The sequence below is a fragment of the Osmerus eperlanus genome, chromosome 9, assembly GCF_963692335.1.
Source record: "Osmerus eperlanus chromosome 9, fOsmEpe2.1, whole genome shotgun sequence".
NCBI lineage: Eukaryota > Metazoa > Chordata > Actinopteri > Osmeriformes > Osmeridae > Osmerus > Osmerus eperlanus.
Genome location: NC_085026.1, coordinates 7223783 through 7250800, shown reverse-complemented (window position 1 = coordinate 7250800; position 27018 = coordinate 7223783). Strand labels below are relative to the sequence as shown.

Here is a 27018-nt window from a genome sequence, read left to right as displayed (position 1 = left end):
ATGCTTAACCAAGTGGACCTAATAGACGGGGAGGCAGGTGGCTGAGCGGTTAGGGAGTCGGGCTAGTAATCTGAAGGTTACCGGTTCGATTCCCGGCTCTGCCAAATGACGTTGTGTCCTTGGGCAAGGCACTTCACCCTACTTGCCTCGGGTAATGTCCCTGTACTTACTGTAAGTCGCTCTGGATAAGAGCGTCTGCTAAATGACTAAATGTAAATGTAATAGACGAGAGGGGGGAAGGAAATAGGATCACTTGAGAATCGAACCTGGTCCTGTTTTCCATCGAGCTCGTGCTTGAAATGCAGGGACGGAACCATGCCTGGGAAGCAAGGGCTGTTAAGCCAAACAAAGGCCATGACCATATCATCTACATGAGGAAGGATCTGGCATGACTGGTTTAGTAGCGGCGTACAGAAGTTCATCCTGTCACATCTAATCACTTCAGATCAGAGATTACCTCAAGGTGAGGCAGGAAGACCATTTAGAGGACTCAAACATAGCCCTCACCAAGCACGAAAGAGGAACATTGGTGGCTCATTAACCCTTGTGTTATCTTCGGGTCGTTCTGACCCATCAGTCATTGTGACCCACCGTCGTATTGCGACAACTTTACCGCATACAAAAACAAAGTGAAGCATTTTCTTTTAACCGTTGGGCTGTCTCAGACCCCCCACATTGCGAAGGTTAAAAGAAAATTATTTTTATTTGTTTTTGTATTGGGTAAAATTGGGTAAACACAACGATGGTTCGTTATGAACCTTTGGGTCATGTGACCCGAAGGCAGCACGAGGGTTAAGCCACTGTCGATCGTCTGTATAGATCCTGTCAAAGATTCAGAAACACTTCAATCAAGAGCTCAAAAGGGCATTTGTGTTTTATTCGTCCAGGAACTTGATGCAATACGACACGTATACATCACAGCAACTTAAGCTTACAGCAGTGACACTGCGATCTTGCACGCATCCTTACACGTCCCGACACACTCGATGCATGAGACAGGTCGGCGTGTCAATTAAGCGGAAAAAAAAGGTGTGTTCTCGTGACCTCAGTATGTCGACCTTTGAAAGGTTCAGTCTTTCCTCAGGTTACATTCGATATGGTTCGTCATACAGAGCTGTTCGGAAAACTGTCGGTTGACTCAAACAACCTACAGTGTGCCATGAATATAAGAAAAGGAGGTACGATATGGAGAAATGCATGATACCACACTACGCATATACATGACAAAGCACCAGTTGATCTTCTATTTTGTGCAGTGAACATTCCCAATATGTCTTTCCATATCCAGACACAGTATCTTCTGCACATAGCACAATGAAATGCATGCAGGAAAGAGGACAACAGTACTCCATTTTAACCTGGTTTTCCTATAAGGCTAAATTTCACAAACTCTGTTAACAGGCATTCATGGTAACATTTTTTTTTTTTTTTTTAAAGGTGCCTAATGAACTATGGTCATATGTTTGATAATATTTCATTATGACCTGTATAATTCAAATAACACATCCAACAAAAGTATTCATAGGTAAAGGTTGACCTTGGGTGACATCATACTCGTCCTTGACCTGCGTGTGCGACCGTCGCTTTTATAGATGCAGAAATCCTTCAGACGTTCATTCTAGGACAGAGTGCAGTGTCCAACCCGGAATGTGTTCAGTCACCCTCGACACGAAAACCCGCCTGCAGCTTGGATTTTGATTGTCTTGTCAAAGCACACTTCCATTATGAGGAAGCATATGAGCCGCCTGCTTCAAGCTGTCGCATCGCCCCTCCCGTTCTCTTCAAGAAGTCAGTATTTCTGATCTCTCCCTCTCTCTCTCTCTCTCTCTCTAGCAGAAATTCAGCTAGTGGTTTATATTATGAAATACCTGAAGTATCCTCAGAACTGCAATTCTGAAGTGGTGTCGTTTTTAAGAAGAGTTGAGGGGGAGGTATGGGGGGGGGGGGCACCTTGTTGTATGCCAAGACTCCTAGGTTTGTGGGACCCTGAATGCTCCATACCGCAGACAGTGGTCAAAACAGTGTATCATCAAAATGGGATTACCTGAGTGTGACACATGGACTCCAAATGATGGCTTTGCATCGGATAGTATTCCTAGTCTGCATTTCCTAAAACGCTTACTGGCATTCAGTTCTATCATGGGAAACGATACCGTAGCCAACTTGGTTTGTGTGTGTGGTGTACGCGTGTGTGTGTGGGGGGAGGCGGGGGGGACGTCGATGTGGCCTCTTCACACGCAAGGCGGCTCGTCCGCCAGAGTGAGCGGGCTGCGAGGCAGGGCCGTGCTGAGGGAGCGGAAGGCGAAGATGGAGGGATCGTAGGCGTATCGGGGTGGAGGACGAGTGCCGGTCAGGTTCTGTGGAGAGGCAGACAAAAACAGAAGAACAGGAGTCAGGGATGGGGCCCCGTGAAAGCAGCCTTCCGATCACAGGTGGAGAAGAAAGAGTTATGGGGGGGGGGGGGGGCACACACCATGCAACAAAAAACAACTAAAAATGTTGGAACGGTCATCGGCCAAACGGCACTCCAGTAGGCTGTGGATTTGTGGCGCCAGTCATCCCAGTTTCTCAGGTCAAAAGTTTTTGGTTAATCTGCGTTTGACCCTCGGTGTTGCTAAGAGGATGAAGGGGCCACAGGGCTAAAGTCCAGGGTTTAGACTGTGCTTTTCTCTGACATATCATTAATGCAGTCATTCACGGGTCAACCACACGAATGGGAGATGGCTTTGTGTGACTTTCAGGCTACCGCTAACAAGGCTGGGGTCAACTCAATTCCCTTTGGATGTCAATTCAAATTCTGTTCAAATTGAGAAGTTAATAGTTTGAAATGTTTGTTATTGAGGGTTGATAGAGATTTTTAAAATAAAAACCACTTTGTGATACCTTCCTCTTTCATTAGCAATGTGGTTGGCTTAAACATGGTGGAATTATAAATAATAACAACATTTGCCTTCTTGCCTACAGTTTATATATTATGACTCCAGGAAGGACAGGAAATGGCTTTGTGTGAGTTGGCAGTGAGGCAGCACTTTCTAGCCTGCTTACTCACTGGGAGGGAGGGTAATTAAGGACAAGCAACTGAGTCCTTGAGATAGCCCTCTCCTCAGGAACTGACCTCCCGGACAGAGGGCATGCAGTGGCGTGTGTGTGTGTGCGTTTTCTCTCATACGGTGGACTTTTGTATCGGAGCTGTTAGCCTCCTCCTAGTGTCCAATGTTTTTGTCGAGTTGCTTTCAGTTCTTTTCCATCCCTCCCGTCACTCCATCTACCTCATCTTCCATACTCTTCTCTGTCTTCAGGTCTACATGTCACTGTAACGGCATGGACCATTGTTTACTTTACTGTAACAGAGAGTATTTCCATAGCAGAGGGTCCTGTTGGGGTAACAGCTCAGACTGTATTCCTGTGAAAACAACTTGATCCGACGTAACGTCTTGCTTGTCACAGCAGACAGTACATGACTCCTCAAGGTCAAAGTTAAACCTCCTCTTCCTCCCCGTGAAAAATGGACTTTTCCCACACCGACGCAGCGAAGCTCGGCTAACTACCCAGTGACATCACCACTGCGTGACACGAGGCAGCGTGCGGGGCTGCGCGGACGCGGCTACAGGTGTTGCCACGGCTTCAATCGTCACTCTTAAGGGATTTGGGTTCAGAAGGCTACTGGGCCCTCCGTAGCTCGGCGACACATCCCAGCGGCACTGTAAGTGCTCCACACCCAGACAGACGTTCCGTCCGCAATCAATGACGGAATGGGTGGTGGTTGCGGGGGGGGGGTCTAATACTCTTTGAATGCCTTCCTTTGTGAAATCACCCAGCTTGGGAATGAATTAGTGACTGTAGTGTCGAAGACCATATGCCGTCACCAAGCAACTTGTGTCGAGAGGGTTTTATTTTGAAGATGGATGACGAAGGAAAGAGGGAGAAAACAAAGGTTGCAGGTTTTAAATATGGACCCTCTGACCTTTCCCATGTTCCTGTTTGGGTCTCTCTGTCTCGGGAGGGGAAACAAGTATGAATGAGAGAAAACAGGTTCCAGGTCGGGTAACGAGCCGCGGTTAAGACATTCACCATATGGTGTGTCAGCATAGCCGGCTGGGGTGACGAGTCACACCTAGGGGACGGATTTGTATCAGCATCCCATCACCCGAGTCACGTAACCATGTTAGCTTAGCACGTTAGCATCCCCACTGCATGACTGTGCAGACTTCTTGTCCGGGAAGCCTGGCAAGCGATTGCTCCATTCGCTGTCCTTTTTGCTACATTTCCACTACATATGGTGCTGACATATTACAAACTGCCCAATTGCCCAATTCAAAGAGGCACGTTTCTTTTTCGAGACTCTTTCTTCCACTCGTTCAGCCCCTCGATCAATCCCCATCTATCTCCTTCGCCTCCTCCTCTTCTCTTCCCCTTCCCACCTTCTGGGAGGCTGAAACCGGACGCTGCGCTCTGCTGCTTCCTCGGAGAGTGTTAACCCCCCCCCCCCCAGACTCACCCATCCCCACACGGGGGAAGTCTCGGGGAGCAGAGGCAGCAGCCCTGCAAAGTGTTCCTTTCCGACACCACACTACAGGCTGACACACAGAGAGACTCCTTACTACTATGCGCAAGCTCACTAGCGCACGCGCGCGCGCACACACACAGGCACACTCACTTCTTCCCAGATGGGCCCCATCTTTAAAAACAAACCTCCCATGACCTCCCTTACTGCCGCAAGCCACCCCCTCTAGATCTAGTGTCTCTTTTGGATCCTAGCCAGATGGGGGGGGGGGGGGAGAGAGAGAGAGAGTTACACTGGAAGATAAAAGATGGAAAGGGAAAAGTGAGGGGGGGGAGAGAGAGAGGGGAAAGATGGAGGTGGGCAGAGAGGGAGGGCAAGATGGGGAGGAAGAAAGAAAATACTAAAGTAGAAGGGGGGGGCGAGCAGGGGGAAGAGACGGGATAGATCGAGTGCAGAAAGGAAAATGGAAGGTAGGGGGTGAGAGGAGAGAGAGGGGAAAGAAAGCGAGGGGCCTTCCCCAAATGGCTCTAAAGGCCTACCGTAGCAGAAAACAAAACAAGTGATCCACAACAACAACTCCACAAACAGGGGGACAACAATGTCAGTGTACTACAGGATAGAAAGACAGATAGCAGCCGGCCCGGGCTATAAATGGAAAAGATGACTTCATCCCCGCCGATGCACCACAGGGCAACCACACACTCCTCCTCTTCCTCCCCTTTGTCGCTCGCTCTTCTCCCTCCACCACTTTGAAAGATGAGCCTCAATTACACATTTGAGTCATTGCTCAGACGCTGCCAGAGTCGCTTTCACCCACATGGAGATGGAAGGGGTAACCTAGATGTAGGCTGACGGGAGATGGTTGATGGTGTACGCGGACGGGAGTGGGCTCGATTTTGAAACCCTTCCGTTGGTGTTAGCGGTTTGTGTGTGTGTGTGTACTAGGTTGTTCATCTTTTACAGGGGCATGCATTTTAGGAGTAGTTCTGTGTGCGTGTGTGAGAGAGAGTTGGCATGTTGGTGTTTGTGAGTTAGATTGTTGATCTTATGCATGACTGATTGTGTGTGTGTGTGTGTGTGCGTGCGCATGTATGTGCGATGTGCTACAGTTTACAGTATCCCACCCAATGTGACAATGACGTCACTTTCTCACCACACTGCGCATCCGTCTGGAGGGCCCTTGTTGATGCCAAGGTGCCCAGGCGCCCTCCATTCCACTCAGGCTTCCCAACCTGCAGTCAACCGCACACCGGAGCATGGCACGCACACACACACACCCTGCAGACACATGCCTTCCGGAAACATGGCCGTACTGAGATTCTCTATGTATCCACAAGGACGATTTTCACACCCCACATTCATTAAAAGGAGGAAACAGGCTTTCTTGATGCATCACTGTGTTCCATACGGGGGCCAACTTTTGATGAATTACACAATTTCACTCGCTCCCACACTTCTGAGTGGCTTTTCACAGCGTGTCACAAGAGTTTTACAGTAACCGCAAAACACACAGAGAGATTATAGGACTGACATGCTAATTCGTCATCCTGTATCCAGTTCTCTCTGTGGTTACATATGCATATTTTACAGGGGTGGTAATAAGATGGGCTTCTTGTTTAAAAAAAATAAAAAATTGTCAGATGGAGATCGACCCAGCCAAGGTTCTGGAGGGGCATGGGAACCAGCACCAGTGGCAGATGCTGTCCCAGCATGCATTTGGAGGAGTATCAAGGTATTGGCGGCAAGACAGCCTAGGTTGTTTGAGGGGGCCAGATGACCCCTTAGCCTTATCGCTTCGGGCTTCTGTATTAGAACCCTGATCTGGTCTGGCTTTTGTGCATGAGAGGGAATTATACATTGTGTTTGTGTGCGTATGTGGCCAATTATTACCACTTGCATAAACAACCAAGACTATCTTTTCTGTGGGGTCCTTTCATGTTCCGGTTCAAAAACAAATCAAAAGCAGAGGTGAACTTTAACTCACCCGTATCTTAATGGTCCTGGTTTTCCCTCCACAGTTCTTTTTCAGGAGCATTTTCTGTGGGTATGAGACAAGAAAGTAACTTAGCATGTACACTGGAATGTGCATGCAGGGTACAAACCACAGATACCAGACTAATTTTATAATCTACTGTGGACAATATTGACACCTATTTTTGGAAAGTGCTTTTGGGGCATATTTCCATGCCATGAGAGCCATTTTTGGTAACTAAACGAGAACATGTTTTGTTACTTCATTACCCCACAAACAAAGTGGAGTTTTCTTGATGCTAAAGTAGAGATGACAGTAAAGTCAAAAAGCCGGTCGATGTTAGAAATATTCTGCTGAACTCCCCCCCCCCCCCCCAACAGTGCGAACGTCCTGGAAATCTGAACGAATGATATCGTATATCTTAACAAAGAAAAGCACCGCATTGTTTCTGGGTTATGGGTCGACTAATCATGCACGATAATGTCAAGGCAACTGAACATCGCATGTCCATGAGCGGGCGAATCACTGTAATCAAGGAAGTGAACAAGATCCAGCTGCTGAGCTAAACTAAATAATCAGTCGATGAGGCTTATGTAATATCCTGTCTCACGTTCCCCCCCTCAAGAGTCCACTGGGCTCAACCATTCTGACAAGTGAGGCCAGCATGGGGGCTCTCACAATCGAGGAATTGTCTCGGAGGGGTGGGGTGTGTATGTCGGAGGGGTGGTGGTGGATGGGGGCGGGGGGGTCCGGCAAGAGGGAAGGGAGTGAATGAGAAGACTCTCGCTGTTGAAGAAAGAGAACTGAGTTCGAAAGAACTTTGCATGTCTGTGTTGTTGGTACACCCCGCGTACAAAAAGGATAGTCCGGTCCATTTGGCCAAAAGTTTGTTGAGTACAACAATTTCATTTTTTTCCATTCAATATCATGGAACATGGTTCAGGGCCAGCTCTCTGCTTACTTGGAGACAACCAAGGGTGTCTCCATACATCTGTGAGTGTATCTTTCGTGGCCAGAACGCAGCAGACGTCTGCACAATCAAACTGTTGCTGATGCCAATCATGTTCCATTGGTAGACAAAGAGCCACACATGAGTAACTGGGTCTGGATTATCTAGCCTGTAAGTGGATTAGTGGTCGCTGAAACAAAACAAACATCTGACCCTTTCACCCTCCACTCAAGACTATTATGAGATAAATAAACTGTGCATTATGTCACGGTTTTAACTTGTACTCTGGCCACAAACCGTTTCTTGTTTTGTACTTGTTTACCACTCCTAACTGGTCATTCCAAGTAGTCGCATTAGGTTCGTTCAGCAACTTCTGAATTTCTCTGTCAGTATTCTATCCTCATAGACGGGAATTGCTGGGCAAAATGTCCCGCATAAACATCAGGAGGGTGTCATGACAATGCTTTCGGGTGGAAGTGCTCTGCTTAGTCTGCAACTATGGGACAAGTAACCTTACCATGAAAGCTAAAAAATGATTGTTTGCATTATTAGACACGAACGTGAAGCGTCCAACCAAAGGGTTAAGCATCTGCCATGTGGAAGCCACCTCTTCAGGCCCCCTATTGTACTCACTGCAGCACCTCCTATTCCACTTGACCGGGCCCACAAACAAACTCTCACACACACACACACTCATGCAGGTTTACACACATACAGACGCAGACACTTTTACCACAGAGGAAGACAACACGCTCAAAACAAAGATTGCGATTAGGGGACAGACTAATAATGTATTAGGAACAAACACACACACACACACACATCCCTTCCCCTCTCAGCCCCTCTCCATGCTGCCCGCTGTCTCGCTTATCATCTGTTCTTTCCCTCTCGAGCTCTAATGGACATATGGGCCCTTCATACCCTCCCTTGTGGTGGTACACACACACACACCGCATTTCAGACAAACGTGACAATGGGATTTTTAACGATCGCTATCAATGCTCTCTTCTGTGGCTTGTTGGCAGTTGTCGTATATACATATTTATATTTGTTGTTGTTTATTTAATCCTCTCTCTCTCTGCCTCCACTCCTCGGCCTTTCCGTATCTTATCAGCCCTTTGTGAAAAACGAGGGCAGACATCTGCCGTCCGGGCCTCCCTCTCCTTCATCTCCCCGGACCACCGAGGTGGTGAGGCCTCGGCGGCAGAAAAGAGTGTGTGCCTATCTGTGTGTGTGTGTGTGTGTGTGTGTGAGAGTGTGTGTGTGTGAGTGAGTGAGAGGGGAAGCTAGATTGGGGTGGAGGGAGGTGTAGTTGTGCCTTTTTTCTTAATCCTGTGCTCAGAGCACTGAAGTGCGTTCCCCAGTCTGGCTGGTGGTACAAGGCTCCCTCATTTTTCCACTTTTTGGAACCCTTACATAGAAATAGTGAACATTTTGGGAGGCTCTGGAAACACTCGTTCAAATTAAATAACATATGGGTTATCATTTTTTGTAGTAGTCACTTTCTTTTCCAAAATGCAGAAGGTGGCGTTGACAATTTAGGCCACATGTGAAACGACTGAATTTGAGGCTATGAAAGTGGTTTCAGTTAGTTCAGAAAGTGCAGTGTTTCCCACGCAGACTAATTTGTGGCGGTGCGCCACAGAATCAACACCGGCCGCCACATATTGCGTTTCGTTACATGTTTTGTTTTTTACACGTATAGCGTATTCGTTCAGCTGCATTTCCTTTCCCTGCCGTCCCTCCGTCTCTCTGTCACTCACGCGTCTCTCTCACATACAGACACAGTCACAACGTCAGCAGACATTAGCAACAACGCATAGATAAGCCGTTCTAGTAAGACAGACAGCGATAACAACGAGCCTTCAGCATTAGTACCGTAGCTAAAAGTCTAGGAAAGTTGAGGCTACTTTTCGCTAGGTACCTACGAACATGTCTTAATCTGCTAGACAAGTGGGTTCCCCTTTGTTCTTTTGGTGATAAGTCTCAGGATCCCTAGCTACTTACCCGGCGTCATGGGCCGACCATCTAAATAGTTATACAGTTTCTAATCTCTGGGAAACACTGAAGTGATACTCAGTTTAACTTCGATTTACAATTCAAAAAGTACTTTCCAAATGCTGACCTGTTGCATTTTCTCAAGGTCCAGGCTGGGCCTCCTGGGCTCTCCCCCATAGCTGTGCCTGTGCTTCCTGTAGGGCACCGCTGACTGGTCAAAGTGGGTCAAGATGATGGGCCTGGCTGTCGGCTGCATCACCTGCAGCTGTAGCAGGACTGGAGGGGCCTTGAGGCTGCGCGGCGGGCTGGAGCTGAAGAGCACTGGGCTCGAGGAGGCTTCCAAGCAAGCACCAGGCTCCACCTGCGGCCTGGCGGACGAGGCTGGCCCGCAGCCACACAAGTCCCGCACCTCCTCGTCGCTGGAGGCGCTGCTGTGGTGGTCGCCGTGCCGAGGGTGCAGCGTCGACGTCCACTTCCTGCCGTCGCCGATGCCGCGGCTGATTCGCTCGAGCTCTTCCTCAGAGGAATGGCGGTCCAGGGTGGGGTCTAGGAGGAGGCGGAGGCGGCGGAGGCGGGCCGGGGAGAGCGGGCCCTGGTTGTGTTGCTGGCTCGTAGCCAACGGGGTGAGGCTGCAGTTCCTCCGTCGTTCTGAAGGGGGCAACAACAGTGGCAGTCAGAGTGGAACTATAGGATTTCGAATATGGAGATATTCTCGACTCTGAATGCAATTTGTAGTCCACGGTCGGCCGTCTAGGGCTTGTGTGAGCTAGGTTCTAAGTCGGTGGGTCGAGAGGTTAGGGTAGAGAGTGGTGGGTATTGCATACCTCGGTCAATCTGTGCAAGCTCCTGATTTTCCCCCTCGGAATCATCGCTCTCCACTCCCTCTCCACTGCCATGGTAGGAGATCTACGAGGAGCACAACTGGGGTCAAGTTCAAATACATCAACAGGAAACCGCTGTTCACGCCCTACCCTGTGTTGGTAAACATCAGGGGAATTACAAAAGGAGGTGGAATCTAGGCCTGTTGTGACTGATCCATGAGTTTTACCAAGTTTGTAACCATGTCAGAATGGCATTAGTGTAAGGTCAGAGAGGGGGACAGTTTTACATTATGTAGACTGACCAAAAACACGGCTGTATTTCCATTAAATAATCCCCTGTTTTAGCCAGATAAGGCCATTTCCCTAATGTAGTCTCATAACTAGGCCTTTCAAATGGTTTGTAAAGCAGCTTTTCCAAGAAACACCCTAGCCTACTGACCTCATTGTAAACAAATAGCATTTTATATCATGACTCAATACACAAATCAGGGGTAAGCATTTTGATCAAAGAAAAGATGTAGGCCAGTCCTGACAACTTAATATGTAGACAAGAGCTAACAGCAGCCTAGGAAGTTTGTGTCATTTTCTCGGAGGATTTAAACTAGTCTCAGGTGGGGATCTGAAAAGCCATGTGTTACATTACAAGTGAAAATCTAGACTGCAATGACTAATATAGGATCACAACCAAGCCGTGCTATTGTCGAGCAGCGTGAGACTCAATATACAGTGAGAAGTAAGTTCATTCTGAACTCTTTACGGGGAAACCCATTCAGCAATGCAGCTATGCTAACTGGCGCTTTGAATTCCCTGTCCCAAGACAGACCAGGCCGTCTCTCTTTTTAAAAGTAATCCTTTTGGAGGGGCCTACAGCAGCAACAACAACAGAGAAAAACCCGGCAGACTGCGACGCGAAGAGTTAAGTAACGCGCCACACACAGTAATTACCACACTGAAGCCAGGCAGAGCAGCTGCCATCTGTGCTCCCTCTCTTGCGCGCATGCCGTACACACACAGACACACACACACACCTCCTCTTCCTTCTGAGGCACTTCAAACAGAGGGGGAATGAGAGAAAGGATCCAGGGCCTCAAGTTCAACAAGAGCAGATTGGCTGCATACACTACACTCAACAATAGGGTGCGTTCACAATGGCATTATTTGGCTAAATGTTCTTAGTTTGCAACACGATATGTGCTATGGGATATTTCATAATGTAGTTATGCTATCCCACGCTATTGCACTTTAAGTTTTAAATGTGTACAATTTGAATACAGGTAAATTCATGCCACAATCATTGTTGTTCTTTACTGTACTTCAGATAATATCTGAACTATTACAAGGAAGCCTAAGACGGTATCACAACCCTCTCAGTGACATCACAAAATACCAGCGTATGTGGCCCAGTCACCCAGGTGACAACCTCTTCTGGGAGGTTGATAGCATCTTCACCTGGGACTAGAGTGTGTGTGTCTGTGTGTGTGTTTGTGTGTGGCCCTACATTACACTCACTAGTTGTGTATCTTTTTGTTTGAGGCTGAATTCCACAGGGGAATGCTTGACATACTTTCCGTTATACTCTAGTCTTTAAAGGGGCTTCTCGTACCTCTTTAGACCAGGATACTAATACAAAGTGGAGGGGTCTATAAGGTGGTGGGGGGGGGGGGGGGTCACATGTCAAAGGAATGACATGTTTATGATTATCGATTATCTAATTTTTTATTATTACATAAGAGCGGACATGAACATAATTAAACAAGGAATTTAATAAAGTACTAGTATATAGCCTACACACTGATTCTATCAATAGAGTATGATAATAATCAAGGTCATGATTGAAGTCCTTCCAAAAAGCCTTCTGTTGAAACTAATATGAGTGCTCAGTATGTTGACTTAAGCACAGCACTTTCCTACAACCCTTATGTGTTGTTTTGGATGTTGGTATAGGAACATACCTTTCAAAATAGGATGCAGAATATATGCTTTAAAAACACAAACTGCCGTGAAAATAAATTTCTTGCTACAACCTGCAAATAACTTGCAATGTCAAGTTTAATCCCAGCAGTTTCAATATCCGTATGTAGCCACAATAAACTCATCTTTACATTTTCAGTTACTTTTCTGTAGCTCTTTTAAAATCAAAATTCAGTTTCCCCCATCAGCCTCAATCATTTACCCCTAACCACTTGAATAACGGGACATTTGTTTCATCTGGGGAACTAAAACTCAACAAACAGGGTTGAAATAATCAAACCATGAAAAATGCTAATTTCAACAGAGAGTGAATGACCAGTGTGGGTGTGTGAATTTGAATAGACCACCCCCCCCTCCCCAACCCACACACACAAGCTATAGCCTAAGCCTTGAAACTTGTATTGAAGCTGGATTTTACCAAGGCTACTCAAAAGCACCCATTTGGTGGTGCTCCTCCGGTTTAAGGACATGTGTGCAACCAATTGCCAAATTTGGGATCAAGTTCGAGTAGTGTGCAACCGTTGAGATTACGAGTCCTCTGCTTCCTATTTATACTCGTGTGTTTGAGTTATATGTCCGCATATGTATACATTTGTGGTGTGGTGTCACTGTTTTACATAGGGGTGGAACTAACACCAATTTGCATGTGCTGTGCAGTTGAGCTGGACTGATTTGCTTACTATTGCACCAGAATAATCTACCGCGCTGGATGGTGCACTCAATGGTTGAATGAATACGTGTTCATTAATTAATTAATACATTTAATTTACTGAACTAACAACATAAATGTATTGATTTGGTGTTTGATGTGGTGGCCGAGTAATCAGTGGAAGTCAAGTCAAACGATGTGCATCAACTACCACTATTGACATCGATGATAACTTCATTTCCGGAATTTAATACATCTGACTTCTACAGTTTTATAGCTACACTGTATACTGGAACATTGTACATTGTTGTAAACATTGTTTACCATCTTAGTTCTGTATACGGTTTCAACATCTTTAAGCCTACTTTCTCAACTTGATTAGAACAGATATACAAACTCGAACCCATTTTTGCCAGTTCCTCTTTCCTTTCTACCCCAATGGGTTTGGCCCTTAACAGCAGAGACTACAAACAGCCAGTGCTTGTATTTGTCTCACCATCCCCCTCCCACTGAGGGGTGAGGTCTGCTTAATCCATGGCTCTGGTGTTATCTCCCAACTAAAGCAGGTGATCGAGGCTCTAATGGGTGATAAGGCTGCTGTAAAGAACAGCTGCAGGGTGAGACCAAGGAGGGAGTTGGGATGCCGTGCTTTGGTTAAGTTGATAAACGGGGGCTTGTGTTGGTGCGCCTCATGTCATGTGCATGTGAGAACGTTTTAGCTTCCGGCCATGTTTATGAACAGAACCAAGTCCAGTGTGTCGGCTTGGCTGTTTCAGATGCACAGAAGGCCTTCTGGGGGGAAAAACTATACCACACCACCAATACACTTTTGCATGAGAAACAAAACAACAATATTAGAGGGCAGTTGATTGACCATACAACCAGATACATATTAAAGAGTGATAGTTTGGACATTGGAATTCTACAAGACATTTATGCTACTCTCAACAGATACATTGTACTGTTAATGATATCTAGGCTTGTGCCTGGGCCTACAGAAGTAATAGGATCTGCCTTTGCAATGTTCGGCGGAAGCATAGAATACTGTTTCTACACCAGCAGCAAGGCTATACCTCTTGCCATCCATTTGGCTGGCATGAATAGTGCCAGTGTCATCTCTGACATGTCCTGTGTCCACATGCAGCAGGCGGACACACATGTGCCAAGACAAGCGGGTGAGTCAGTGCCAACGTTGAGTGAGTGAACAATAGTTCCAAAGTTCCTTGCCAAACACATTAAAAGAATGGCAAACACTGGACTGTTATACTGTATAGGACTGTGCACTATACAACGCCCGACCAACGCAAAGTCCTGTTCCTCCCAGAATGTTGGAGGGAACTGTACACGTGGGACTGCATCGGCCCATATTGCACGCAGGGCTAGACACATGTTGCAGACGTCAACCAGCCATTATTACACCCATGCACACACACAAACTTGTCATTAGTCAGCCCCTTCAAAGAGGTTTAAACCCAAGTAAACTCAGTCGATTAAACATAATCATAAGTGCCACGGTACACTGAAATATGTGAGAAAACAAGTTAGCAAGGACATGACACATTCCTTCCCTTGTCCTGGAAGGTTCCTATGTCGTAATGTTGCAAGCTTTGGTTTTTAGTCACTATCCCCTATGAATTAAACCTTTGGCCAGATTATTAATTAGCTAACTGAAAACGTAAGATATATTCTAATATGGCATAGTAATGGACACTATCCAAAATTAGAGTCGAAAAGTGCCCCTGATAGGATATATGGAGATAAGCAAATCATCTGTCTGTTCTAGTTAAACTAAATGTTGGTTGGGATTGATAATTTGTCACTCCATGACAACTGGTGTTATGAAGGTCAGGCTAGCTAGGCCCACCATTAGCCCGACCTCTCTGGTAAAGTGGGTAGTGCTGATGAGGCAAAAGTGAAGTCATCCAAATAGCATTTCATGAAATGTCTGCTCTGAAGCCAAAAAGAATGTGCTTGCCGTTAGATTTCACTCAGTGCAGAGCACTTTTGGCAGTCTACTAATTATAGCAGGCTTACCGGTAGATCACAAGTTGTAGTCTGGTAGCTCGGTAGTTCCTCTATTGGTCAATGGTTCCGTATCTACAAACTCATTGCATCATGAAATCTTAATCCGGTGTCAATGTGAGGGCAAAACACTCTTAACAAGTACACAAGTTACAGGATCAGGCAAGCCCTGTACCTTTGTGTGTGTGTGTTTACGTGTTCTACCAGAGAGGTGGAATGAAATCCCTGTCACTCGTTTGCTGCCACTGAACTGCTAGCTAAGATGGATCAATGACAATCTTGGAACCCACCAAGTAAGACACATACACCCCTAGCTTTATTTACAGTGACACACACACACACACACCGGTCCAAAGACAAACATATTACACACAAAAAGCTAAACAGTGACTTGTTAGTTGCACCATCGTCTCACATTCGGTAGGCCATGCAATTCCAGCAGTGACACAAGGGTCACTTCTCATACACTGAGCCCAGATGCTACAACCTCATCATGTGGGGGTTTCTAGCTCTTGCCTGTTTCTGTAATTGTCTTTAGTGTAAGCTCCCAGGGTCATCTTTGGAATGAGGCCAACCTGAGACTGGTTTCTATTGGAATAGAGCTAACTATAGTTGGGTGTCCTAAGCCTTCAATCTCATTGCAACCCCTTTGACTGTCTCAATGAGCCTTACAATTATATTGGCAGTCAATATTTTCTGACACAGCCCTAGGGGTTCAATTAGCTACCATGTCAGGAGACTATTTGTGTTTCAGAGTGCAATTCTGTCTGAACCTTGGCCATCACAGAGTATGACTTCACGTAACTATTCGAGCAGACGCGGCAACGATACTGTTTTAGTACACCAATTGCTTTCTCCTTACACCAAACCGGCATAAAAGAGGAAGAGCACATGCCAAACTAGGCCACAAGAGCCACACAATAGGGTGGCACACTTTTCCCTGTCTCCAACAGCCAACTCAAAAGAGTGCACAGGGACACAAAATGGCTGCCACCGGGGCATCCAGTTGACGGACACACAATGGTGGTTGATGAGGCGAATAAGTGACCCATTCACCACATGAAGCGTTGCTGTATACTTGTTGAAAAGTGTCAGCTTTAGGCCATATGCAAAGTGAGTTGGATTGAAGAAAATGGCTGCCAAAAGGAGATTCTCAGAGGTTTCGAATACAAAGCAGATATAGCTTGCATTAGAGATAAATACTCTCCATTTGACCACTGGTACCATTTGGAAGTGTACTGTCCTATGGTACCTTTATAAAGTGTTAGCCTGGAGTAAAGGTAAGGAAGCAATCCAGCACTAAAACATCCTTCCATTCCCCTTCTTTAACTGATGGGCGGCATTCTACACATTTCACAGAAAAACAGGAATTAGTAAAAGACAGTGTTAATCATAAAAGGCATATGAATGATCAGACATCTTTCTGAAGCTGAACCATAATGCTAAGATCAAATGCATGACACTGGTCCACTAAAAGCGTCAGCATAACTTACTGAACTTTATTTGCGTCTGGGATCCCTAAGTATTGGTGAGTTCACTTTGGAAATGTCGGAAAACAGGCTAAAGCTAGCTTTACGCATACCTGACCCACCCACCAGCAATGGCAGGGACAGCCATTCAATGCCAAAATGCAAATACAATTTTTTTTTAAACAGCAGACACTTGTGGTCACATTGGAGTGCATGCTAGGGAAATGTGGTTTGAGCTGCCTATGGTTTCATGTTTGTTCTATGTTTGTGTCTGCACGTGTGTACCTGCTTGTAGTACCTGCCTTTCAGGGTTCTGACTGCATGCCTGCTGGGTGTTTTGCTTTGGGCAGGTCAGGATGGAAACAAAGACGAGTGTGTGTGCATGTGTGTGTGTGTTGTCTGTGTGTGTGTGTATGTGTGTGTGTGTGTGTGTGTGTGTTTAAGAGAAATGATGGTGCTGGTTATGCACAACAGTGAAGCTTCATGCCACTGCATTGTAATTCCTGATATATTGGCCTGTTTGTCTTGGAGGTATTCGCTTGCAACTGCGGTTTTGTGGCTGTTACAGTGTCAAACCTTCTTTTCCAGGTGTGGGTGTGTATGATGAGAGGGTGATTGTTTGTGTGCACAATAAGGTCATGATTGCTTGCCTGCATTCTTCTAGAAAGCAATAAATGCTTTCTAATGGCTGGTTTGAGATCTATGGCAGTACTCTAAAGCCCACATAGTTGTTATTGTTGTTGATGATGAAGATACTGACTGAAAAATATTTCAGCTGTTCCTACGACTGCATGCGTGTTCCTGTCCTTTAGTGTGCACTTGGTTCCCCAGAGCCTGGATGAGTGTGTGAGTGGGTGTGTAAGTGTTGCTCCCTTTTTCTGTGCATGTGTGCTAGCATCACCCTGTCTCTCTCTTTCTCACTCACCCGCATTGTGTGTGAGTGTGTGCGTGTGTGTCTACATGTGGTCTCTTTTATGCTAACCAGGTCATTCACCCATACTATGGCTGCAGGCCCAAACAAAGAAAGGTCTGCATACAGCTCTTCTAATTAACAAGACTAGGGTCAATATCCATATGCACACAAATAGCCAAATACTCAGCAGAATACCAACAGAAGTAGAACATTATGTTAATTCACGTTGGGAAAATTACATGGTGGCATACAAATGTTGTGCCTAGATTTTAACTCACCATTTGTAGGTAAATTGTGTCGTGTAGTATGGGCAAATGTTCAATGTTTAAGTGGATTATACATTAGTAACACTTCACTATCTTACCTTAAGTTGAAAGGGATGTATCTCGTTGAGTGAATGCCTTCTTAACTTCTTAGTTAAAGTCTTCAACATTCTGATGACGTTTTGTATGGCTTATCTTCTGCAAAATACTTTTGTTGGTGGCCCCAAGCCCGTTATAACTACAATTAATTCATTGAAATGCACAGTTCTGCACATTAAAAGGCACAATAAGCTATAAGCAAGCAGTTATACACATTCACACATACATGCAGTTCACCACACACAACGACACGCTCAACTTCTGTTGTAGAAACCCAACAGCTTCCAGTGAAAGTCAGAATTTCCTGTCCTTCGTTGGACAATCTCTTCATACTATATTCAAATCCGTTACTGTCTGACAAGATGGTAATAGACCCAATTAACTACGCCCGAGTTTGTTATTGTGAATTCATTTTAGCTTACGACGAAGCAGTCCTGGCACCCGGTTTCACAAGTCTCGAATAAATCATTTACGTTTCGGTTCTCTTCTTCTCAGACATGTACATATAACTCAAAAGAGAGGGCTGAATTAAGTTTTAATTTTTTTGCCATGAACTTGTTCACATTCAGACACGCACACAGCACATTCACACTCACACACATACACACAGCCGAATGCACACGTTTACATGAAGAACACACATAGTACTCTCGTTTGGGAAGCCGGCCCGTTCATTGGTTGCTCTACTGAGTGATGTCATTTTTTCCCATAAAGGAGGCGTAACTGTTAAAGCAATATTTTGTTTATAGTCTATAGAGTTTATTCTTTATGTATATGTTTGTCTGATATAGTAATGAAACATATTTATAGATGTATATATAAAACGTTTAGATGGTTAATTATGATCGTCTGTGTGACCTTTGTAACTGTAGACAAAAAGTATGCTGTTCCAGTGTTGCCAACTACCACATTGCAAAACCCTGAATATACAGAAAAGGTATTCCCACACAGGCAATGTCAGACTTCCTGGTTTATAGAATGTTCCTCTAACATGGGCTATGCCCATGAAGCTAATTTAATTTATTAAAGAGTGTTAAAATGATATATATATATATAGAGAGAGAGAGATGGGGAGAGAGACAGAGAGAGGTGGTAAGAAACCAAGGACAGAGAAGTGAGAGAGAGTCAGGTATAATTGGCATGAGTGGAGTGATCCTATTACAATGACGTCATCCTCTAGCATGGGAAAATCAGTCTCTATGGATATGTAGAGACAGTGCTTTGGGAGAGAGATGTATTTGGCCATGTTATTAACAGTGGCACAACGTGAGTGTGTGTGCATGTGTGTGTATGTGCCATGAGTTTGGGCCTATCCTGTGCCATAAGATTTTGCCTTTTAATGAGGCTTTTATGCTTAATCACATTTAACACTAACGCTATCCCTTATACACATGGCATACACATTTTAAGCTGACATTTTAAATAATATACAGATTTTTCTATTCCACTGTGATTATTGTTTACCTGATAATAAATGTTACACATATTCACATCTATTCAATGCTGTCTTACTTTATTGTGTGATTTGAGTGACCAAGTAATTATGATAGTATTTAATTTGAAACGCTTCATTCCAAAGCACACATTCCTTTCTCTTACTTAAGGGAGGAATAAAAGCAGGCAATGGTCGGTTCCACAAGACTCTTATGAGAGGCTTATGATTTCAGGAAACTTATAACATAGAGATGAATAGATGAATATGACCAATGGAACCAATAGATAACTTATAATTATATGAGAACTTCGAATAATCTAAAACTCTGCTTTTTCTGCATGTTTACGAAATCATGGTTGTTTGTGTGCAAGATACTTTTTTCTTTGTAACACGTCCGGTTGTTGACCTGGTAAACTTTCCAAGAAACCTGCAGCTTGGCATCACCTCAAGCTTGTCAATCCAATTAGTATTTCAGCTGTAGGGATCTGTAAACACATTACTGTAACCTATCTGCAGGTTGGAGTCATATATGGGACTTGGTAGTATGAAATACAGGTCTTAAGTATTTAATGTGAACAATGATATAAGTAAGTAACAGTCACAAAAATATGACTGTGTCTAAAATATGGGAACACTGTATTGAGATTTGGGGGGGATGTCAGGAGACAATATCTTAAAATAAACAAAAACATCAAATGTGAAGATGCATTAACTTATTCAATTTATATAATTACATATGTTTATGAGCTGCCACAAGAGGGTAGTGAATAGTATATTTGGATGTAAAGCTTTCATAGGGATAGTTGGGATTGTTCGCCCCCTGTTGGTTATTGAGTAAAATGTCATCATTTCCTAAACTGGAAGGTTTGGGTAGTTGTCGATGATACATTACAGATTGTCTGTCAACTCCTCCACTTCTCCACTCATGTGATCATCAAGTAACCCACACACTCCTGTGTACACAAAATCTAATCAATTTAATTAGCAACTATAATGTATGCCTTATGACATTACTGGGTAAACGCTACATTTATGTTGTTGTGGTTTATGGTGGGTTCCAGGTTTTGTTAGTTGATTCCTTCACAAGGAATACAATGTAAAAATATATTATTATTATTCGATGCATGCAAACAATATTTGAAAACTTATACTTTTTAAGTAAATTCAGATAAAGAGTTTCTTAAAAGAGCAGTATATTTCCACAGGAAAATAAATAAATTAAAATTTGCCTCAAGAAATAAAAGACATTTACAACTATTCATTTAGCTGGCACTTTAACCCAAAGCAACGTACAAAAAGAAAATACAGCAAAAAAAATCACTTCAGTATTATGCCAATCTGAAAATGTATATCAATACTTCTGATGAGGATTGGATAAGAGCGTCTGCTAAATGACGTAATGTAAAAAAAAATGACGTAATGACAAGAAAGGATATACAGTATAACCTGAATTTTCTGCAGATTTATAATGATGGTTCTGGTGTGTTGCTCGGAACCACAGATCTAACTTATATGTCATGTATTTCTAGACGAAAAGGAATGGTGAAGGTAAAGAACACAATAATGTGGCCCCAACCATTTCAGTTACAGGAACACCGGAACACATGGGATTAGGATGACGGTTATGATGATGTCAACATTTTCCTTCTGTAAAATGTATTTTTAAAACAGCAGTGCTGAAATAGTGTATGACATATCTACTGCCCGACCCTTTGCCATCCTAAGCTGTTTTTATATGTTTGCAAGCATCTGCCCACTCCCCCTCAGAGGCCCCTGGCTTTCTAGGTGCCCGTGGCCCACACCGCCCACTCCATCCCAGGGTAGATCTGCACAGTCCTGCCCCCCTTCTTCACCCTCTCTACCCCACTCCTCTCTTACCCACTGACCCACTGGCGGAAAGCGTGGGACCATCTGTGTTGGAGAGTCCACTTTTAGAACACAGGGTGCTATTTTCTGTCTACGCAGCTTCAAAAACAGGCAGACTTGTGCAATACCTTCCTCTCCACTGAAGAGCAGGTCCTGTTTGCGCAACAGTGCATTTCACCGCAGGCTGTGTACACTAACAGGAAGTGAGACAAATATAGTTATTGGGAGATTTTCTTTATTTAAATTTCTTTGTTGTTGTTTTTTTATTTTTATTATCTGAAATGGAAAATACATACATTTGTTTGACAGTTAAACTAAAATATCTCATTATCATCTAAAATCGCTTAAATTGATAAATCATTCCCAAATTTGCTATTTTTTATGTATGAATGATCTGTAAATAAACATCTGTGACCTTCATAAAGCAAAGCAATACTCAAATACTAGTATTTAAGTATCTGAATTGAAAATATGTCCTTAGATAGCTGTCAAAGTGACAAAAGAGTTATACCTCATTGTTGTTTACATAGGAGGAAAAACTGCTGATTGTGATCAAGTAACCACTAAAGTATTCTAAAAATAAATGTATTAAAAGTTAGTCAGATGAAAAAGTTCCCCTTTTCACCCATGACATCATCATCTCATTGAAAAGTACAACATCTACAGATAACTAGTAATGATATTAAAACATTCTGAAAATGTAAATAACGTGCCATTCCCAAATGATGCAACAAGGATGGGAAAACCAGTGTCCAAATAATTACAGGAACAAAACCTTGAGTCAGATCCCAGAGTTTATTAGCAAAGAGTAATACACATGCTTTCTCCATGTCTATCCAAGGCTCAGAAGGACATTTTAGTAAATGATTGGCAAACTGTCTGCATGTGTGTGTGTGTGTTAGTCCAGGTCAAAATGACCTATTATGGGGTCCAACAGAAGTCAGGTTAGTATCCTCTAAGGACAACACACACACACACACACACACACACACACACACACACACACAGACAGACACATAAACACACACACACAATACATACAGGTTGACAGCTGAGGTGCCGCAGTTCTCTTTAGAACCTATAGACGGCAGCAAAGTCTTTCCAATCTATCTGGTTCTATTTTGGCAAATGTCATACTGTGCGTGCAGTGTTATCATCAGTCATTGGATAAAATATAAAAGAGATGTAAGAGATGAATACAAATCAAACATTAATTACAAGGTGGAGATTGGAGAATACTAAACCAGGTACCATGGCTGTACAATAGAAGAGATATAAGTTATTGATTGGTGTGTGTAGGTGTGGGTGTGTGAGTGAGTGATTAGTTTTATTTTCATCTAATCTGTAATCTAAAATAAGGGAATTAAACGAGAGGTAAGGAGAGGACAGGAAAGGATAACATCAGTGTGCTGCGGCCCTTGTCATTGACTGGGCGGAAGCACTAGCTCAGACTGAACCCCACTGGTTGACTAATGACTGCCAAGATCAATGGAGGCAGGGGGGCTTGGGGAGCTGCTTCCTTCCTAACCTTGGTGTTGGCATAATTTCTGAGTTGCTAGGCGACCGGAAGCATGGTAACAGAAGGTGTCATTTGCTACCTCAGAGCTGCATATAGTGCATAGTAGCCGTCCAAGTGTCAGGAGAGGGCTTGAGTTACTAAGAATAGTTGCGGAAGTGAGGGAGGGATGGATGGAAAAGGGGCTGGACACGAGGTTTCAGTATGTCCAGTTCATCCAGGTATACATTTTTTTTGTTGTTGTATTTTTGTTTACATGTGAGGCTTCTTAGGTAGTTTTGTACTGTAGTTATGAACTGATTACAGGCCTGATAGATTATGGTAATTCTTAAATTCAAGTTTTTTGTAAAAGGGGAATTCCACTTTTTATGTTTTGGCTATGAAGCACTAACCAAGCTTGTCAGAACTGTTTACTGTAGCATTTTATACTGTATTTATGCATTAACTTTTGATGTAGGATTAAGTCAATAAATGTTGTCCATCACTGCAAAGGTCTTGTTGAATTTATTTTAACATCAAGAGGTTGGTTTGTTGAAAGGAATTACATTTCAATCAGTAGGCAGGGATGGTTTTACATCACAGTGCCATTCCAAAACATAAAAAAGACTTGAGTCTTTAAGTATTTAACCTATCAAGATACATCGTACACCATCAAGTAAACGGTACAGAATGAGTACATTGCAGTGTGTTAGATTGGTGTTGTAAAAAAAAGCTACCATGACAGGCTCAGCATTTTGACAGATCACGTCATATTTTGGTATTTCAAATACTTTTAAGACGATGCTTGGAAAAGGTCCCCATGGGCATCAGATTATGGTATTTTGAAAGTAATTTAATGTAAGTAATGACACAGTAGATGCTTTGGTAAACAATCTGGCATGTTGACCTTTTTGTGCATGTTGCATTTGATAAGTTGCTGTTGCACTGTCTTATAACATGGACTGCACCTGTGACACGATGATGTTGCTGGTGTTTTAGCTGTGGATTAGACAATATTGCAGTACTGTAGTTGCGATGCTGTTGTTATTGCACTTTGTCCTGTAAATACAGACCGCTCCTTGCAACTAAAACAAAACTTGACTATCTGATGCCCATACTACATGCACTGTTAGTACATCGCTATTGGTGAAATAAATATATGGAAATCTGAAAGTGAATATTTGTACATACAGGAGGGGTAACACTTTATCCATCTCTCTGCTGTTCTCTCAGAAACTCCATCTGTACCCTACAATACTTTCCTTTTTTGTCATATCTAATTAAAAAATATATAGATATTATTCTCTTATCCCTCTTTACATCTTTGTGGATGTTTCTCTTTTTAAATCTTTTTTTCCATGTGTTGCACATGTCCATTACTGTCTTGCTGCACTCCTCTTCTTCTCCTTCTGTTTTCTCCCTTTCCATGATCACTTTATCTCTGGCATCCTCCCTTTTGCTTGTCTCTAGGCTCTGTTCCTCCCTTTCTTCAACATTGCTTTCTCCATCCCTGTTTCCTGCACTTCTGTCCTCCTCTGTCCTCTTTCTAGATTGTTCTTTCATTCCAACCCGTCCCTCATAGCTTCCATTCTCTATCACTCCCTTCCTCCCTCTCTTCCTCTCTCTGTCTCCTTCACACACATACACACACACACACACACTCTGCGGCGGCCCACTCAGTACTCTCGGGGAGCAGAAGGCCGTCCGCTCCCACACGTCTTTGCGTCATGGAACAGAGACCTGGGAGAGAGAGAGCGGGAGAGAGAGAGAGAGAAGGGGAGAGAGAGAGTGAGAGGGAACAGATGGAGGAGGAACACAGCGTCACTGTTCTAACAACGTTATAACACCGTCACTCCATTCCAACCACTTAGTAGGTCATCATAATACATAAGCATGGATCCTCATGTCTAATTAAAAACCGAGGTATTGGATAAACATAGGGACAACATTGTATATTGTATACCTATCAGCCAATTTAATTGTACTAAAGGATACAATGTATAAATATACTTTTACGGCACTAATCTTTTGCCGTAGAAAATTGCCTGAATTTACAACATAATAAAGCATGAGACTGCAGTATATAGTGGTCAGCCTAAATATAAGTTATTAAAGGACATTAGTCAATTGTGGGACAATTTTAATTTGAGATTTTCATTCAAAACTGTTGAGTGACTGTAGTACAAGGCCGTAGCCATGGAGTCCACATTGGGGGTGACGAATTACATTTTGAATGATAATTTCGGACAGCGTGCGTGGTTGCCTGTCGTAGTGTAGCACATTTATATTTTTATAAATAATGTTTATATCAATATATGATGTGTCCCCCCCAATATGTATTATGATTATGTTGAATTTCTTATGCTGGCCCACAATTCCAACTCTGTAGCTTTCAACCTCTCATTAGGAAGCTTTTGGGAGACCTAATCTAGAACAGAATCACACATCTATTGCAATACAACCATCAGATCAAACCTACAGACCCCAATGCACAAAGAGGATTTGAAGTGAGGTTTCCGACGTCTCTGGGCTGGCGCCAATAGTGTAACCATGGTAACCAAATTCACATCCGCATGTGATATCATGGGCCATGCAATCAACTCCCAATTTAGGAGAGAGTCGTCTTGGATGGAGATGGTTGTAATGGTTGTGTGACCGACCAACCATAGCTTGCCCTTGACAATCTCTTCAGCTACTAACCCTTCTCTTGTAGAACCCAGAATCTGATCGCTCTAAATATCTTGACAAGCACACAACTGTAGGAAATTACCTGTGGAATTACAGATAAATTATTATGATTCTACTGAAAGAATTTGAAGGATCACATACAGACATATCTAAAAATATAGCTGCTACTGGATACAAAGATGAGCTTATGAGAGAACCACACTAATATGTCCAGTTTACTGTATGTCATTTCCTTTTGTTAATGTCAATTCAAGAGGAAATTACATTTTCAATTAAAATAATAGGTTTATGAAATGTACATGGACAATTTCAGCAACTACTACAACTGCATTTCTTTTTCAGACAGTATTCCCTTCAAAACACTTCCAAAATGACTTTTTATCATGACAAAAAGAGGTCTATGCTCTAAAAGTACACTTTCAAAATAACAAAAACACAAACTTGTTGAAGGTCACAACTAGATATTCTCTGTAATGTAATACTCCAGCGTCCAATTTGTGTAACCTCTCCCCACAACCTTCTTACTGAAAGTACTGACGAAAACCAGAGTGAGAATCAGTGTGTGGTGTCAGTAAGGAAGTGTGTGTGTCTGTGTGTCTACTGTATGAATCATTGTGTCACCTCTTGAGATATGGTTGTTAGGTTCAGAGCAAGTTGATGTGACAGAGGATATAATGAATGATGAGAGATTGAATGAGATTTGATTTCGGCTGTGTGTGTGTGTGTGTGTGTGTGTGTGTGTGTGTGTGTGTGTGTGTGTGAGACTATGCATGTATTTCCTAGCTGCATAGAAATAGCTACAATCTACAATTATCATCCTGTGTTTGCATCACAGAGACACAAAATACACACCTGTGTTTTGTTTACAAATCAAATACAACTCAGGTAATTGAGATGAATCAACAGTCAATTAGCTAACACAGGTGGCTTATTTTGAGAGTGTTAAAACATGTATTCATCTATTTTAACTTAGTTGTGACGCATTTGTCGCCACCCTGTATTGCAAAAATTAAGAAGACAAATGGTGTCAGGGTTACAGTTGATATACTTGCCTGAAAAACACATCTCCACATCTATTCTATTTCTGGGGACTAACTAAGTGTGCAAAAATACATGAAAAAAAAAAAAAAGAAAAAGAGAGAGGGGGGGGGGGGGGGCACGAGGAGGAAGGAGCGATCAAAACCAGGGGAAACAAGAAAGAGAAAGGACGACAAAGAGGTGGACAGAAAGACAAATAGGGCGATGAGAGAGCAAGTGGAAAGAGAGAAAAGGAGGGAGAGAGAGTATATCTAACCTCCTCAATAAAGGACTTATGAGGAGTGTGTTGAGTGGGTGATGGGGAAGGAGGTGGTAGTGATGGTGTTGCTGGTGCTGGTGTTGAGGCCAGAGGCTGGTGGTCTCGGCCTCCTTCACAGAATTATCCCTGCTGACGCAGGCAAGCTCGTCCACGCACTTCCTGACAGCTGCTGCCTGCTGGCCTAACTGCCTGGATACATACGACAGCCTACCAGCATTCATGTTAATTTCCTGAATAGCAGGGGCTTTGTGTGTCTGTCTCAGTGTGTGTGTGCGTGTGTGTGTGTGAGCGAGAGATAAAAAATATCTTAAGCTAATGTCACATGCACTCATTTAATGTGTCTGTATGGTATTACAAACTAAACTTACTTTAGTTGTTTCATTTCAGTTGCATTTGAAATTCTCTAATGGAATTGCTTCATATTTTTATGTATGTGAAGCAGATGTGGTTTAGTGAAAGATGCTTCAGCGGAATTGGCTGAGATCTTATGATTCTGATTCTAAATTAAACAGAGCACTGAATTGAAAACTATTTGGTGGTTTTAATACCCTAAAATGTCACTTTATCAGGTCAATGTAGTCTGTAAAGTGAAAAGTGTGTGCTTTAC

The 27018-nt window shown here is 43.4% G+C and overlaps 2 protein-coding genes across 2 annotated transcripts in view; both read right to left on the bottom strand.

The window, feature by feature from the left end:
* nrxn3a (neurexin 3a) overlaps window positions 1-27018 on the bottom strand; it is a 532817-nt gene that overhangs the window by 45449 nt on the left and 460350 nt on the right.
* Window positions 849-18261, bottom strand: si:dkey-16j16.4 (uncharacterized). Its single transcript, XM_062469306.1, has 5 exons — window positions 17633-18261; window positions 10248-10329; window positions 9551-10071; window positions 6489-6542; window positions 849-2357 (listed from the first exon to the last, which is right to left on the bottom strand). Exons 1-5 carry the CDS (start codon window positions 17699-17701, stop codon window positions 2232-2234), a joined length of 852 nt encoding a protein of 283 aa, XP_062325290.1. The 5' UTR covers window positions 17702-18261; the 3' UTR covers window positions 849-2231.